Raw genomic sequence first — 14,750 nt, 5'->3', positions numbered from 1 at the left:
TTCTTGAACCAGGCCCTTGAACCCGCGGATTCAATCTCGGTCAATTCGCGGCAAGTTAAAGGCAGCCGCGGAGTTGGTCAGGAAGTAGACCAACGGCAGCAAAAAATATTAAAACACCTTCAGAATGCGTTGCCCAGTTACTCCAGGGGTGCGCGCATAGAAATTAAAATTAAATAAAGCCTTAATTAAACTGCTTCTCCCGCGTGCTTTGCGGCTTGAAGAACGAAATAAATCCGCGTGGCATACAGAAAGCGCTACGGTCGTTCCTTTAGTTAGCCGCACGGGTGTTAAAGGGTTGGCTGAAGTTTTTGAGCGTCTTAGTAGAATACGAAACCTAAAATTAAAGAATAGAAGAAAACTATTTCCAAGTTAAATTCCACTATTAATATTTATTCGCGACAGACACGTATTTCGCCTACGTGTGGAATTTGAGTTGGAAAAAGTTTTCTTTATTTAATTTCAAGTTAAAGGGTTGCCGCGCAGGAGACGCTCTCCGCTTAGCCAATTTTGTTTACCAAATTTTGCCCTACGCGGGAAATGAATTGATTCGCGAGTAAACAGGACGCCAGCAGCACTCAGCGGTCGGAATAGAGAAATAGATTAGAGTAATTAGAGTTTTTTTAATTTAGTTTAAGCACAGACAAACAGACGAGACACTCGCATTAATTCCATCGTCCAATCAAAAACACTCATTTTTCAAAAAAGCATGTTTCGCAACATGGCTACACCGCGGCGCGTGAGTGTTGCTTCGAGTTTTCAGTATAAAACCAAACAAATGTAAAAGCCCTACAGCATAAAACCCTGCAAATGCAAGCTACTCCGCAACATGCATAACAGAATGTGCTAGCGTGCAATCAAAATGTATTGGACGATGGTTTTTAAGGGGACATAAACAACTAAAAGTTTTGAAAATTTCATTATTTTTTTATTTCAGATTTTGATTCTGCAGTCTTTTCCGGTTATTTTGATTCTAATTTTGTAATGATCCGACCACGGGAAGTGACCGAAAACCGATCATACACATAAGCATTCCAGTGCAGCTTGGAACAACCTCGACGGAATAAAACGCCGCTACTGAAAAACCACGATTTTCAAACTTTATGTACCTTTTTCTCAGAAACTACACAACGTATTGGAGCAATTTTTTTTTGTTTTGTAGGTAGGAGCTGGGCAAAGACTTCTATAACTTTTGAGTTTTGTAAACGAAATACAGTTTGAGAAAAACGAAAAAGAAGAAGAAAAGATGGCTGAAAAAATTAAATTTTGTCTTCTTTTTCTTTTTTCTCTGGTTGTGTTTTGTTTACTACGGTCAAAAGTTATAAAAATTTTTGTCAAGCTGCTACCAACAAAACAAAAAAAAGTTTGTTCCAATACGTTGTGTAGTTTCTGAGAAAAAGGTACATAAAGTTTGAAAATCGTGGTTTTTCAGGAGCGGTGTTTCATTCCGTCGAGGTTGTTCCACGCCGCACTGGAATGCTTATGTGTATGATCGTTTTTCGGCCACTTCCTGTGGTCGGATCATTCTAAAATTAGTATCAAAATAAGCGGAAAAGACTGCAGAATCAAAATCTGAAATAAAAAAATTATGAAATTTTCAAAACTTTTAGTCGTTTATGTCCCCTTAAAGGATTTTATTCTATGTGTCATGTCAGTTCGTCAGAGGTTTAAGTTCTTAGGGGCGTAAACTCGTACGCAGTATTAAAAGGAAAACATGGCAAATTTCTCAAATGTTTGTCAAATTTGCGCGGTCAATTGAAGCATATTGCAATTCATTCGAAGCGTTTCATCAGTCAAAACTGCTGTTTCTTAGAAAAATAAGTATTAGTTTGGTTGGAGCATATCATTTTCCTGCGGAAATTTGTTGATAGTATGGTTTTATATTTTGTATTTACGGTGAAATGAAGCTGCTATCCCGTTGGTAACCAAGTGAGCGCTATTTTTGCTACCAGGGTAGCAGCCCCATAGCACCGTATGTACAAAAGATAAAACTAAACTTTCTTTAACAATATTGTTGATAACAATTAACTCTACTCTAGCAGAAAATAAAACACGCGGTTGCACGATCTTGATAAACGTTTTATTACGTCCTACTCGGTCGGAGGTTACGTACCAATAAACCTTTGCACGGTACCTAACCTCAACTCTGGTTTGAAGTTTTTGTGTGGATTGTTTTGATTCCCTTTGTAACTTAAATTTATTACTAGTGGATTTATTATTAGTAATTCGTACCACTTGTTTGCGGAAACCGAAAATGCCCGATTTTTCCGAAGCAAAAAAAAATGATAGCAGTTCAGTACAACATATATTTTTGCCATTTCTGCTTTTTTTTGTTTCTGGATCTTGCGAATAAGTAATCAAAACAAACCACAAAACACTGTCAAACCTGGGGACGAAAAAGACGCACTGAAGTCTGCGTGCAATGCTTTATGAGCTCAACGAGCGAATTCTCGCGCTTAACTTTTTGACATTTCGGAAGCGTTGCAAGAAGACGTAATTCTCATACACGCTAATCGTAACTTGCACATATCGGAAGGTATGTTTACATAAAGATTAACGTAACGTAATGGAGACGGACACTACACTATAATTGTCCTTTTCACTATTGTTTCGAATTCTGCTTCGCTGAGACACTTCTATCTACTGCAACTTCAGCAAAAGTAATACCAGAGAAGTTCTACTACACTGCTAAGTAGACACAAACACAATTTCATAAAAACATGCTTCAAGGAACTAATAATACTGGTTTTCATTCGTTTACTTGATTACTCTTGTTTACATTCATTACCGCTTGTTTACTCTAATAAAAATGAATAACAATACTTTTGGCTGACTTTAAGGTTCAAATACTCCTGCACATGTTGTTTTATTTCAGCCTGAAATTTTGGTTCTGGTCATAGTGGATATTTGTTTTGGTTCTGGTCGTAGTGGATATTTCTAACAAGGAAACTGATACAGGGTCTGTCGTCTGCTTCTTCGTAAATGCCTATAGAGCTTTCTGACAGCTCAAGCACCCACACTAGCGAACATGAAATACGCGTGTATATACATGATGTTTACCTCATTTGATGCTGATGCTGGAGGAACAAACCGAAAAATAGCGATTACTAGTTGTGTTTCTCCGTTTAGCACACTGCAAAGCATATATTTCGGTCAAATTTTCCATCCTGTTCCAAATTCAAGCACATATTTTGAAAATTTGCTGGTATTTAAGCCAGCGGAAGACGAAATTCATTATGTACCTTGGTGACAAAGGAATGCATCTCTTTTGTTTACTGTTGTTGTTTGCCTCATTTTCAAGCATCAATACACACATAACTGGAATGCTCTATTCCCGTTCTATCTAATACAAATAATTAAAAATATCAGCGTATTTTATGACACACAATGTAAAAATAGTTACTTCCTACTATTATAGTTTGATGGCTATCATGCGCGATCAATAAAAGTGTACTGAGATCTATTTAAATATATTTTTGCATTTTTTGTGCTCATTCGACGAAGAAAAAATGTCTCAATTTATGTCATTCATAAAATTAAAATAACTGACGCAACCCATTATCGTTATTCTGCACCCGAGAAAATTTGCATGACCAGCAGATTTTTTTGCAGAATGACATTTATCGTGCCGTTCTACACAAATACATACTAATTTTGTGAACATTGGTATGATTTTTGGTTTGGGCGAATTTAAGTAACAAAGTCAGTTACGTAATTTCAACAAAATGCTTATTATAATCGCTTTTTGGTTAAATTAAAGTGCGCGGGTCTGAAGATGAGTGTATTTGAGTGAAATCAGCACAAGAACTATTGGATTACTCGTTAAATACATCCTGGAAGGTATTAAGAACAATCACGACGAAGCCAGGATTCCCGAATCAGAAGAGTAGAAAAATAACACCACCGTTCTTTTAATTTCATTTCTGTAATCTTCTAAACACGCAGTACCTGGAGCCCAAAATACGCGCTTGAGTCGAAATAAAGTAGGGTTTATTTCTAATTCTCGTCGTAGTAAGTAGAGCCATTCTAATTTTCATCATTTGTTGGATGGATTTAAACAATACTCCAAAAGTTCTTGTGCTGATTTGACTAAAACACACTTACCTTCCAATCCGTCAACTTTGAAATCACTGAAAAGCGATTATTAAAGCATATTATTGAAATTACGCAACTGAATTTATTTCTTAAATTCGTCGTACCGTTTTAAAATCCGTCCATCAAAATTTTTCATCGTACGAACTAAAAATCACAACAATGTTTACGAAGCTAACGCGTATGTATTTGTGTAGGACGGCATGACTAATTTTATTCTGCAAAATTTCTGCAGGTCAGGCAAATTTTCTTGGCTGTAGAATAACGACAATGCCTTGCGTGAGTTATTTTCATTTATGACAATGACAGAAATTAAAACGATTCGTTGACATTTTCTTCTTCGTCGCACGAAAAAACGTAGGAAATTTGGCTGGTAGGACTTCTTTAATGACAAAAAGCATTTAAATAGATCTCAGCTCACTTTGATTGATCGCGTATAATAGACAACAAACTAAAATATTAGGGAATAACTAGTTTTGCATTGTGTGCCATAAAAATGCTGATATTTTTAATAATTTATGTTGGATAAGACGGAAATAGGCAATTACGACGAAGCAGCAACATACCCTATTTGATCACGACGAAACATACGTGAGGATCGTTTTTGAGCACATTCGGGACTAAAGTTTTATCTGGCTGTAGCGTGAAGTAATGATCCTGACAAATTTGAGTTGCTTGTAAAGTTGTACACAAATTAATGATCTGGCAAGAAATTTGCTGCAAGGTTTGGACTCGAAGTAACAGCGCCTGGAAAACGCATTCTAATATTTACGCAGGCACAAACAGATTTGGTGAAGTTTTGACCAGATTTAGCAAACGGTCTTTTTCGTAGTGGTGCCATGATAACTAGTTGGATCTCATCGAAAAAGATCATAATAATCGCGTAAATGACCCCAATTCCATTTAGATCACAAAATATTTGCTAATTATTAAGAAGAAGTCGCAGAAGACAGGGAACTTGAGACTCGAGAAGCGGCATGCGGCACAGATGGCCAGTTCGTTAGATATTGTAGGCAATCCCTAAGAAAATCCTCGATTTTTTCTTAACAATTTAGAAAATTTTTCTAAAATTTCTGGTAAACGTATCTACGGTAAAGTACCTTCATGTTGACTACTCAACTTGCGACAAATGTAGTTGTGTAGATGTGTAGATGTGTAGACGTAGATGTATCTGTATAATAGGATGTGGATAATTAGACTTGAAGGACTTTCTCGTCTAATTCCAGTTGAGAGTATTATTAAAGGGATACTGCAGAAGCAAAAAGGGCATACACGTTGAAAAATTTGTCGTGTTGTTGTGGAAAAAATATAAGTAGACAATGAACAAACAAAGTTTGCATCGTCTTTGTTCTTCTTTTTTACGTTAAGGGGACATGAACGGCTAAAAATTTTGAAAAAATCATTATTTTTTTATTTCAGATTTTGATTCTGCAGTCTTTTCCGCTTATTTTGATACGAAATTTGTAATGATCCGACCACGGGAAGTGCATAAGCATTCCAGTGCAGTGTGGAACAACTTCGGCGGAATAAAACGCCGCTCCTGGAAAACCACGATTTTCAAACTTTATTGGAACAAACTTTTTTTGTTTTATTGGTAGTAGCTTGGCAAAGACTATTATAACTTTTGAGGTTTGTAAACGAAACACTGCCAGAGAAAAAAGAAAAAACAAACAAAATTTTATTTTTTCAGGCATCTATTTTTCTTTTTTTTTCGTTTTTCTCAAGCTATATTTTGTTTACGAAACTGAAAAGTTATAAAAGTCTTTGCCAAGCTACTACCAATAAAACAAAAAAAAATGTTTGTTCCAATACGTAATGTAGTTTCTGAGAAAAAGGCATACAAAGTTTGAAAATCGTGGTTTTCCAGGAGCGGCGTTTTATTCCGCCGAAGTTGTTCCACACTGCACTGGAATGCTTATGCGTATGATCGTTTTTCGGCCACTTCCCGTGATCGGATCATTACAAATTTCGTATCAAAATAAGCGGAAAAGACTGCAGAACCAAAATCTGAAATAAAACAATAATGATTTTTTCAAAATTTTTAGCCGTTCGTGTCCTCTTAAGCAATACCAATATATTTTCATTAGGTGATCCTTACTTTATGGTATAAAAGCATAAGGAGCTTAAATGAAAATGAAATCAAATAGGTACATTGTGATTTTTTGAGTTGTTTTGAATTGATCTTTAAATAGAAGAAATTGTACTGAGTTTTTCTGAATGGTCATAGTGTTTTTGTTGACCAAACGATTTCCAACCCAAAAGAAGCTTAAAAGGGGTAATCATCCGGGCATTTTATATGTGCTCTAAAGTGGTTGAAAAAGTAATACATAGTGATAAACAAATTGAATTATTTGAGTTGTAGTGTAGTTTAATTTATGAGGCACAAATGTCTAAGGGCTTGGAAAACTACTAGATTAATGCATCAGCATCGAAAATTGAATTGCATCTGCTCGAATATTGCTGGCCTTTATTCAAAGAATTTGACACAGATGATGGCCCCGATGGGTGCATTTACGAAGTAGGTACCTATATATTGAGTAACTTTCAATCATGCTAAAATCTGACCACCAGAGCAGTGTTGCAAGGCGTAACAACTCATGCAACCTGCCGCTCGAAATCTGACCCGCCTCACAGTATATATTTACCTACAACAGGTGCCGCGCGCAGAGCAACATGTGCGCTGCAGGGAAATACGGCTACCGGCATTATCCGACCGAAGGAATCACTCCAAAGGGAAACATGAACGAAAAACGGGAGCATGAGAATGAGTTATTAGCAGCTTCGTAGGATGTTTACTTTAGCAATCGATCTCTAGAATAGAATGTTTCATCATGATTTATACAAACCTTTTCCGGTGTCTGCTTCTTTACTTTTCTTCTCCATATTGTTTAGAACAGATAGCGGTCATAACAAATAAAATTGAGGTTGTTCGGCAATTTCCTATGGCGGTAGTTTTTTTTCTCGAATTTTTCTTTTCGGCCAATTATATACTATCACACTTATTTATAGCGAATATTCGTTGACGCATTCCTCTCGTTGACCGCACTGAGTAAAATTCTCTTCTAGCGAATTTTCCTCGTGAACGAGTACAATTTTCGTTATTCTTTCACAAAATTTCCCGCAACACTCACTAGCACATACATTTGAACGGTGTCAAAAATATCTCGTATTACCGGGGTTTATTGGGCGATAGTTTCCGAACGATTGCAATATCAGCAGGTGAAACGAATGTGAATGCCAAAAGTGTACCTGCAATTTACCCGAGTCACTTTTGCTTCTGTAATGCACTTGCAGCTGCAACTGCTTCAAAGATCCTTGCCCGGTGACTGCGTCCAGTTGTTTCGATTTCGGCGTGATAAATTCACTGGTACCACTGCAAACACTAAGCGATCTGCGCTCCGTCGGAAGATCTGATGATGCGTGAGCAATGAAAACGTCGTCGTTGTCGTCGTCGTCGTCGTCGTCGGCGGCGGAAGCTCCGTTACACACACCGGACACGTGGGCTGGGCTGGGTGGTACAGGGAAAATAAAAACAAAAGGATACGAGAAAGTGCCAAGAACAGAAAAGAAAAATCTGAACACAAAAACACAGAGATTTTGTGTGCAAATCCCAGCGCTCGAAGAAACAGAGTAAAGTGTATGTATCGTGCATAGCTCGGCCGGCCGAACGGACGACGATGGCCACCGGTGACGATGCTCGAGGGTTTGCGCGCGTTGATTTTTATTTTCTCGTTACAAATTTCGGTTGAACGGGGTACGTTAGTGTCTGTGGCCCGGAACGCAACTCAGACCCATCGACGGACGGCGGGTGTAGCCGCTGCGCTGCGCTGTGCTGTGCTGTTCTGCTTGCCACAAATAAACTTAGAGATAATGTGGACATGCTGCGGTGTTTTGTGTGAGTTTAGGGTTCCGGACGTATATTCATGATTCCAAGGAGTCAGATTTAAAACACACGATTTATTCTTTACTGTTCTTTACTGTTTTTCCAGAAGAATAGAAAAAGTAACAACAATAATCGTGACCTGTTGATGTTATCTTCTTATAGTGGAAATAGTCTCCTACCTCTATTCGATTCTCTATGTGGTGTTTTCATGATTTGGTTTATCAAATTTCCCAACGCTACTAAATTAAAAAAATCTTGATGGTTTTATTTATTAAAGCCATTGAAATCAACTCTGAATTAAAATAGCATATTTCAAGATACGGGTGTGTGGGTATACAGCTTCATGATCAATGAAAAGAAAAACTAAGAGCAAATCATGTTAGAAATTTTACCGTGTACCCTACATGCGTAACTATTGCAGTTTTCGTACGACTGTTATGCAGCGAAACCGCAATGTGGAAAGCCCAATCTGCAAATTTTCCGACACAACGGCTTTCACGGCCGGTCATGCTGCATCTTCTCCGTTCGCACTCCGTCCACACACCGGGTGGAATATTTTTAGCTGCCTTCATCAAGCTGTCTACGTGGTGCTGCTACTGCTGCTGGTGGTACTTATTTACTTACGTGTAGGACAAACTAACCGCCGCGCCGGCAGTGTGCAATCTATTTCCGATTTTTTCTCAGTCACTAAAATTAAACACAAATAAAGAACTGAAGAGTCAATAAATAAACTAAAAGAAATCTTCCTCAGGATTCCTTACGCGCAATCCATTTGGAGAGCAGTAAAGATAATAGTGAGTTCTATTTTGAAACCGGTCGGTGTTGAAGAATGAAGCACTGCTGGGTTGCATAATGGGTTCCATTCCATTCATACATCTCGAGATAAAAGCGGTTAATTGTTTTATCCGTAACAGACACTATAATGATGATTTATGCCTCGCTCTATATTTGGAAATAAATGTTATAAGCCTAGATCGTAATAGAAACGATGGTTAGTTCCCCTAATCTGCGTGTTAACCAACAAAAAATATATGATAGTAATCTATTAGACCATAGTGTGAGCATACGAACGGCCTTCACCAAAAACTAAACAAGCTAGCTTCATAAATCATAATATTGAGGATAACAACTGGTGGCCCAATTCTTAATGAAAACATTTTTGTAACCTAGGGTTTATTTCTAATTCCCGTCGTAGTAAGTAAAGCCATTCTAATTTTCATCATTTGTTGGATGAATTTAATGAATACTCCAAAAGTTCTTGTGCTGATTTGACTAAAACACACTTACCTTCCGATCCGTGGACTTTGAAATCACTGAAAAGCGATTATTAAAGCATATTATTGAAATTAAGCAACTGACTTTATTTCTTAAATTCGTCGTACCGGTTTAAAATCCGTCCATCAAAATTTTTCATCGTCCGAACTAAAAATCACAACAATGTTTACGAAGCTAACGCGCATGTATTTGTGTAAGACGGCATGATAAATGTTGTTTCGTAAAATTTCTGCAGGTCAGGCAAGTTTTCCTGGCGTGAGTTATTTTCATTTATGAATGACGGAAATTAAAACGATTAGTTGACATTTTCTTCTTCGTCGCACGAAAAAACGTAGGAAATTTGGCTGGTAGGACTACTTTAATGATAAAAAGCATTTAAATAGATCTTAGCTCACTTTGATTGATCGCGTATGATAGACAACTAACTAAAATATTAGGGAATGACTAATTTTGCATTGTGTGTCATAAAAATGCTGATATTTTTAATCATTTGTGTTGGATTGAATGGGAATAGGCAATTACGACGAAGCAGCAACATACCCTATTTGGTTTTAAATTGCAGTTGAAACTGGATTTGAACCTACATTAAAGTTGAAAATAAAATTGGTAATGCACATGAAATTAAACTTGAAATTGTACATGAAGTAGGAATAGGACACCGCCTCTAGTTTCTGATAGTAAAAAACCAGGGGACTGGCAACCCTATCCCTTTCAACTGCAGCTGTCAGCAACGCACATCTCGCGGGCCGTATTGAATACGGCCCCAAACAAATATTCTGGATTGTTGTTTTTTGTTTTGTTTTGATCATCGTGGTTCGTTCAAGTAGTGTTATTTAGAAACTGCATTGGCAGAAGCATCAGACCGGAAGGATAGAAAGTGTCAGAAAGGGCAGCAACGAAATTACATGCGATATTTTATGGCCCCTTTTATAACTATTTAGACTACTGTGATTATCATTTAATGCAACATATCGCATTTTGCACTGTTAATCTGACACTAAAGTGGCTTTTAGTTTAATCAACTTATGAATTTGACTTCTTTTTCCTTATTCCGCTTAATTTTCACTTCATTTTTCTTGAGCGAAATCGTGTGCGAGATTCGACTGTGATAGTCATGTAAATCGGGGTAGTCTAAATAGGGGCAAATGTCGCAATATGTTGTGATTGATGTACTGGCTCAGAAACCATGGCCGCTTGCCAGCTTCCTTAAAAAAACATAAGTTGGCGTCACTGTTTCATCATGCGCCATGCGTGAGAAAATGCTTGAAACCATCAATGTTTCCCTGTTAAATACAACAGATGTCGTTACTTGGTAACGCATATTATACATATTGAAAACAACTTAATTTTGCGCAATAATAAATTTACTCAGGCTGTGAACCATTTCGCGAAATTTTTAACTTTTTAGTTAAAATTTGACAGTTTGATGGTTATTTCTCCTCGAGTGGTTAAAATCAGTTCAGAATGCGAACCATTTCATATTTGACAGATGGATAGTTGTTTTACTCAATGAGAGCATATATAAGGTGAGGATGAAGGTATGTTTCTATAACAGCGAATTTATTTATTCAGTACAGGTTGGAATTGGATGAATTTTTGGTATTCATTTGCTCCTATTTGATAGATAAAATTTATCTCATTTCATTTCGGGTTGAATAAACATATGTTATATGTTACACACCAAAATTTGAAATCGCTTTTCAGCAATTTGGTTTGCTGACATAAAGTCAGTAAATGAATTTCTTGCTGTCCTATCAGCAATTTGATTTCTATTTACTGAACATCAGCAATCTGTTGGCGATTTCTGAGCGTTCAGCAATTAGCGTAGCCGAACAGTCAAAAGAACCGCCATATTAAATATTCTTGCTTTAAGCTGCATTTCGCAATGTTTTAACACAGAGAACAGACTAACAGGTAATTGACAAAAAGTGTGTAAAAGGTTTTCATGTAATCTACGAGTAATCCTTCAATAGAGCACCCCTCGAGCAGTAAGTGGCAAACTAAATCTTGATGTCGCTGCCATCGATGCTATGTAACTCCAGCACAAAGAAATATTGATAAAGGTACATGGATATTTTTTTATGCGTTTGGCAAACTATTTCTGGAGGGCGCTACCGACAGATTTTACACACAAAAAATCGATTACCTCCTTCGAGCCTGTTAATCTGTTCTCTGTGGTTTTAAGTTTCACGATTGAAGTAAAATGAAATTCAAACTTAACGTAAATATGAATCATGGACTTGCGGAAGTTCTACGGATAACAATCACAACGTAGAGGTAATATTCGCTATGTTTATTTGTTCGCAACCAATATATTTTAATTTTTCAGAAGTAAGAAGCAAACGGCGACAGGCAATTTAAAATATTTTTCCCGACGTCATTTGGTAGAAAGTTTTTACCGATGGAATTCGACAGCATGTGGTAATGCACATAAATAATTAATCATTCGATTATTAAGCGTATTAATTGTACATAGATTTTTTTTGTAAATAAATGAAGAAAAACCTAAAATTTTAATCTTTTTGCTGAATTTATCAGCAAACTGTTGTCAAACTAAAATTACTGAATGATCAGCAATTTGGTTATATGAACTGAAATTCCAGCAAAATTTTGACGTTTCAAATTGCTGAATATTTCAGCATAAATTTTTTACTGAATTTATAGCTGAAAATTCAGCTTGTCAAAAATCAGCAAAATTTTGCTGATAAAGCGGGGTACGCAGGGGGCTGATATGACGTCACATTTTCGTTGCTCACATGAAAAAGGCGGCAAACGCAAAGCGATTTCACAAAACGAATTTAACTAACCATTTTCACAGCTTCTTTTGTTTCGCATCAATTGCCTGCCTGGCATTAGCAATGTGACTCTAAAACCTTGGCTAAAATCAAACTAAAACTAACAAAATTTAACAATTTACACATCCGACCCGGTTGTCAGCTTGAGCCCATCTATGAAGCTGTCAGCTTGGGCCCGCTCTATGTTGGCTACGTTTTTTTTGTACAGGTTGGTATTGGAAGTGTCATTCCCGTGGGGGTACGCTGCTGAAAAGTAATGGGTAAAAAGATAGGACAAGAAATGCTCAAGAAATCGATTTCGTTTACGATTTCTTAAGCAGTACGCACTTCATAAGAAATATTATTTCACGTTCAGATGGCGCAGTTTTACATGCAGGTGAATTAAAAGGTCACTTTTCCGTACGGAATAATATCCGGCGCAATTATTACCACAAGAAAAAATGACAGGTGTGTTATGGTAGCTATGCACCCCTCGTGTTTAGCTCTTTGGTTTTAGCTTTAGACCCATATCCTATGTACTTTGAATTTAGTTTTAGATGGTTCATTCCGTATCCGCTTGTAGTAGAGTACAGTCGAATAAAAGAAGGTGGAAAATTTCAAATAGTATTTCTTTTAATAAAACATGGTGTCAGAAGTAAAAGTTTGTTTCTAAAGTGTTTTCGGCGTCATTTGTGATATCGCGGGAAAATTCAGTGTTAAACAAACGAGACTATAGAAGCAAGGACGAAAATTATAACGTGTGAATCGTTAAGTCGCAGTTTGTTGGCGGCCATTTTGTTTTCGTATCCTTGTCACGTGTTTTACGTTGTGCCATAAAGATGGATAATATACAGTTCCAGCAGCTTCTGGATCACCAAACCAGAATGTTTGCTGAATTATGTCGTGGATTGACAACCGCAGTAAATCAATCGAATACCGCTAACGCGTCGGCTAGTCGCCAGCCGTGTGCTGCAAGTGTAACAGTTCCGCAGCCGTCTCCTCTCGCTTTGGAAGGAAACATGCAAGAAAATTTTGACTTTTTCGAAAAAAGCTGGCGAGACTACGCAAAAGCCATTGGTATGGACCGGTGGCCAGCAGCCGACGATCCGCAGAAAGTGAGTTTTCTTCTGTCCGTTATCGGCGAGCCCGCTAGAAAAAAATATTTTAATTTTGAGCTTACTGTGGAGGAGCAATCGAATCTTGAAGCGGCATTGTGTGCTATTAAGCAAAAAGTGGTTACAAAGCGAAACATCATCATAGACCGGCTGGAATATTTCTCAGCAGCTCAGCATCCGAGAGAGTCTATCGATGAGTTTGCTACACGGCTTAAGATTCTAGCCAAAACAGCTAAGGGGCCATCCATATACCACGTGGACAGCTTAGAGGGGGGTGGGGGGTATGAAAATGTCCACGCTTGTCCACGGAAGGGGGGGAGGGGGTATGGAAAATGTCCACGTGGACAAGTTTTTTTTTCTACAAAAAATAGAAATTAGAAACAGCAATGTTGAATTGATTCTACATATGTATTAGCATTAACCATTGATCAGTGATTGTTTTTGAGCTCAAATAAAGATTTATCTTCTGAGGCATATGTTGACACATGAACCGATCATTACGAGGGCACATATCTGGTATAAATCTTATCGAGAAGATTAAGCCTGCGTTAGTACACATAGCTGTTGATTGCCGAACCTGACATTTGATGTAATGCAGTAACAAAGATGTTATTATTGTTTTACAATCCTTGCCCTCTTTTGAAAATGATAAAAGTAACAGAAGAATCCACGAATAGTCACCAGTAACGTGACTCATTTATCATTTAGGTCGCGCTTGCACCAAATATGGATTGTAGTTTGCCTCAAAATCAAAAGCAAGGGCATCCATGGGCAACGTATTTCCAAAAGGATCCGCCTGCAGAAAATTTTATGAATCACATCGCATCGGAAAGGTCTTGTGTTGTATTGAAGTAGACGGCCAAACTGAGGTGCTTTGGTTAGACAAAGATACTCTGGACAGAGATGAATCGTCAAGCGAAAGTCAAGCTGAAACGGACTTTATTGTAGTCGATAATAATTTGCAGTAGACAAGATCACAAGAATTAAGGTTCTAACACCTTGCATACGGATTATAATACGCTGCGGAAAATTGACGGAAAATCCATGGAAAAACTCAAACTTCCGCAATGACTGAAAATCCGTATGCATTGTGTCGGGGTCTTTAGACTGGAGCTTCCATTCACGTAAGCTTTTTCAATAAATACTGCATAAATCAAGTTGAAAATAAAATTTAGCAGAATGCATTTCAGTTTTGTTAAATTTGACATAAGCAAAAAAAAATGTCCACGTGGACAAACAGGGGAGGGGGGTGGGGGTTGAGCAAATGTCCACGCTTGTCCACGGAGGGGGACGGGGGGGTTGAAAATTGGTATTTTTCTGTCCACGTGGTATCTGGATGGCCCCTAAGCTGGGTGAGTTACAAGCAGAATTCGTTACATTTAAGCTTGTGACTGCCAATAAATGGCCTAGCCTTCGGTCTAAAATGATATCCATGCCTGATATTGATACCACGAAAGCAATTGATATGTGCCGAGCGGAGGAGATAACAACGAAGCATTCCTCTGAGCTAGGTATCTCGACTCCAGATGTGGAGGTAAACAAAGTGCAGAAGACAAAAACAAAACTATTGCGTTGTAAGTTCTGTGGTGACCGTCATGAATTTGCTAAAGGTGT

The 14,750-nt window shown here is 37.7% G+C and overlaps 1 protein-coding gene across 1 annotated transcript in view; it reads right to left on the bottom strand.

The window, feature by feature from the left end:
- The window catches only part of LOC128738182 (titin), a 70,284-nt gene extending 63,277 nt beyond the window's left edge, over positions 1–7,007 (bottom strand). The window contains exon 1 of the mRNA XM_053833114.1: positions 6,936–7,007. Coding sequence (XP_053689089.1) covers positions 6,936–6,972 — 37 coding nt within the window. The 5' untranslated portion in view covers positions 6,973–7,007. The remainder of the gene's footprint in view (positions 1–6,935) is intronic.
- Between the last annotated feature and the right edge of the window lie 7,743 nt (positions 7,008–14,750).

The sequence above is a fragment of the Sabethes cyaneus genome, chromosome 2 (assembly GCF_943734655.1).
Source record: "Sabethes cyaneus chromosome 2, idSabCyanKW18_F2, whole genome shotgun sequence".
Taxonomy (NCBI): domain Eukaryota; kingdom Metazoa; phylum Arthropoda; class Insecta; order Diptera; family Culicidae; genus Sabethes; species Sabethes cyaneus.
The sequence above is the reverse complement of the archived record's forward strand: the minus strand, read 5'-3'. Positions and strand labels throughout refer to the sequence as shown.